This window comes from Cricetulus griseus, chromosome 5 (assembly GCF_003668045.3).
Source record: "Cricetulus griseus strain 17A/GY chromosome 5, alternate assembly CriGri-PICRH-1.0, whole genome shotgun sequence".
In the NCBI taxonomy this organism is placed as follows: domain Eukaryota; kingdom Metazoa; phylum Chordata; class Mammalia; order Rodentia; family Cricetidae; genus Cricetulus; species Cricetulus griseus.
In genome coordinates, this window is record NC_048598.1 from 179,877,688 (window position 1) to 179,880,666 (window position 2,979).

Sequence of the window (2,979 nt, forward strand, 5' to 3'; positions counted from 1 at the left end):
ATGGGATGGAGCTGGATCATCCTCTTCCTCGTGACAGGAGCTACAGGTGAGGGTTCTAAGTTCCAGGCTTGAGGAGGGGCCATGCCCTCAGGTGACAGTGACATCCACTCTGCCTTTCTCTCCACAGGTATCCACTGCCAAATCCTCCTTCATCAGTCCTCTGCTGAGCTGGTGAAGCCTGGAGCCTCAGTGAAGCTGTCCTGCAAGGCTTCAGGCTACACCTTCACCAGCCACTCTATGAGCTGGGTGAAACAGAAGCCTAGACAGGGTCTGGAGTGGATTGGATGGATTGACCCTGGAAATAGTGGTACTGGCTACAATCAGAATTTCCAACACAAGGCCACATTGACGGTAGACAAATCCTCCAGTACAGCCTACGTGGATCTCAGCAGCCTGACATCTGAGGACTCTGCAGTCCATTACTGTGCGAGAGACACAGTGTTGCAACCACATCCTGAGAGTGTCAGAAACCCTGGAGGAGCAGGAAGCTGCCTTGGGGCTAAGATGATAGAGAAGATCAGCCTAGGGACTTACTCAGAAATATTCAATCTGAGTGTCCCTTTGACTGTCTCCTCCTCATAATACAATAGTGCCTTTGTCAACTTTTCCAAAGCAAAGGATGTCTGAGAATTATGTGATGCTGATTCAAGGTGAGCCCTACAATTTACCAGGCTTGACCACATCTTTAACAGTGACCACCTCCATTGACATGCTTCTTTAATGAAACCAAAACAAAGACTAGCTGTGTCAGTACATTAGGATACAAACATCCTTTAAATGCAAGAGACTGGACCTTTTGCTGGTGTAGCTGTGAATATACTCTTATATGAATTTGAACAGTAAAATACAACCCAACAATATCAGGGCAAAGAAAAACCCTCTTCAAAATTCAGTTTGCTATACCTGATATCACACCAAATACTATGTTGTTCCCATAGAGTTGTGGGGAGACAGATTACCTTTCTCATGAATCTAATTTTAGACATTTATTTATATGTAATTCTAATTGAATTGTTTTTGTAAGTTGTAGTTAAGTTTCTTATTGTTTTCATGTTAGAGAAGGTGCTGAATGTCATGCAATGGAGTCCTCAGGGTGTGGGATTTGCTACTTTGTGCTCATGCTCAGATAACATTGGGGCCAGAGCCATGTGTTTCCAAGCTGGCAGTGTAAGAGAAGAATTCATGCCATTAGGATCCCTAGGTAATCATTCCCCTGTTCCCTGAAATTGGAATCTCTTGACACAGGTTCTAGATTGACATTGGTTGACATTTACTGGACATTGGTGTATGGTGCACAATACACCTCCCCCATACACAATATTTCTCTTCTAAGAGGCAGAAAGGGTCACTTATGACTTCTGTTGATTCAATGCTTTATTATAACTTTGACATATCTGAACCTGATTATTTCTGTCTATGAATGCTGATTTTGATTTTGTATTCTTTTTTACTTAGGAGAATGTATATTCACCTTGACTGTACAAACAGAGAATATCTAAAACAGAAATAATTCTGTCTTGATATCATGGCAAAAATCTGACAATGTATATTAAGAGAACAATAATAAGAACAATCACCAAAGTGGATTCTCTGACTTAAACATCTTTACTCATATAAAGTCAACAAGCTGCCTAAACCAAACTTGTTGCTAGCAAATCCAATTTCCTTCCCATGTGACCTGTCTCCTCTCACATACATGAGCATCCTCAGGTTGAGAGCTGATTCGTTTGTCTGTTTTCTTGCCAGTGTATTTATTTTCCTCCTGGAATTTCTTCTCAAAGTTCCTCGTTATCCCTCCTTAACCTCTGGGCCATTTCTAGCAGATAACATGATACTCAGGATTGTTTCCTGCAACAAGTAACGGTGAACAAAATTCCTTTGTCCACAAAGGCATAGTGCCCTCTAGTCTTTGGAAGGTAAAGTTTTTATGACATCATGAACACTCTTGCTCAAATAGAAATCTTCCTGTCAGGATAGAAAGGAAAGAAAGCTCCCATATCTGTGCATTTCAGGGACACTTCAACAGAAAGATTAACAGTGATATGAATAATGGGTTGTTGTTAGAATTGAACTTGCTGGACTGATACAAGTTTAATAGGACTGACATTTGTGGGGACACACTGGATTTCTCAAGAGAAGGTAAAGCTTCCAGTCTCCACAGAACTCCTTCTTATAGCTGCCCTGATGCCTAGTCACACAAGATTCCTAGGACATCCTTCCTGAGCTGTGCATGAGTGGAGACATTACAAATCTGTCTACAAACATTTCAGAGCAATCCCTCCCTGGGAATGAGTTTAATCTATTGAAGACCATGTGCTTTCAAAGTCAACACAGTGTGACAAGTCTGATATTTAGTATTATGATTTTCAAATGACATTAAATTTGTGTTCAATAACTTTGTTAAATATTGTTGCTTTAGACAGCCAAAAGGAAAACCTAAATGAATGAGTTATGCAGAGCCTGAGGAACCAGGGAAGAGTGGCCAGCAAAGGCATTTCCTGACTCTACTCAAGAGTTTATTTTTCTCAGCTAACCACATACAAGCCCAAGTGACCGTCTGCAATGACAGTTAGAAACCTCCCCTGGAAGGATACAAGGTCGGTTAGTTCGTGGAATCTATGTCAGTCTCCTCGGAATGCTACAATAACAGAAATGACCCAGTTCAAAGGCTCTCTCAACCACCATGAAGACAATTTATCTCACAGTAGAATCAATTTCTGTAATGAAAAAGTAGGATCTGCAAGGTTTGATAGCAGTTGCGGTTCTAGAGTGCACAGAAGTGCACATGTAACCAGAAGCTATTTCCATTTATAACATTCTTCACATGAAAAATGAGATTTCTCTAAAGGAGTCTAACTGAGGAAATCAAACACTCCTAATCATAGGCTGAGGTCCATTAACTGATGTCATCAGGAATCCAATCAAATGCATTCAGGAGGTTCCCTGTCGCTAAATACCACCCGGTTTTATTGTCATTTT

The 2,979-nt window shown here is 41.0% G+C and overlaps 1 gene segment (V, D, J or C); it reads left to right on the top strand.

Annotated features, from left to right (window-relative positions):
- On the top strand, window positions 1-582 carry LOC103158716. The segment is given in 2 exon segments: window positions 1-46; window positions 128-582. Coding segments are annotated over 2 exon segments (501 nt in total).
- The last annotated feature ends 2,397 nt before the right edge of the window (window positions 583-2,979 follow it).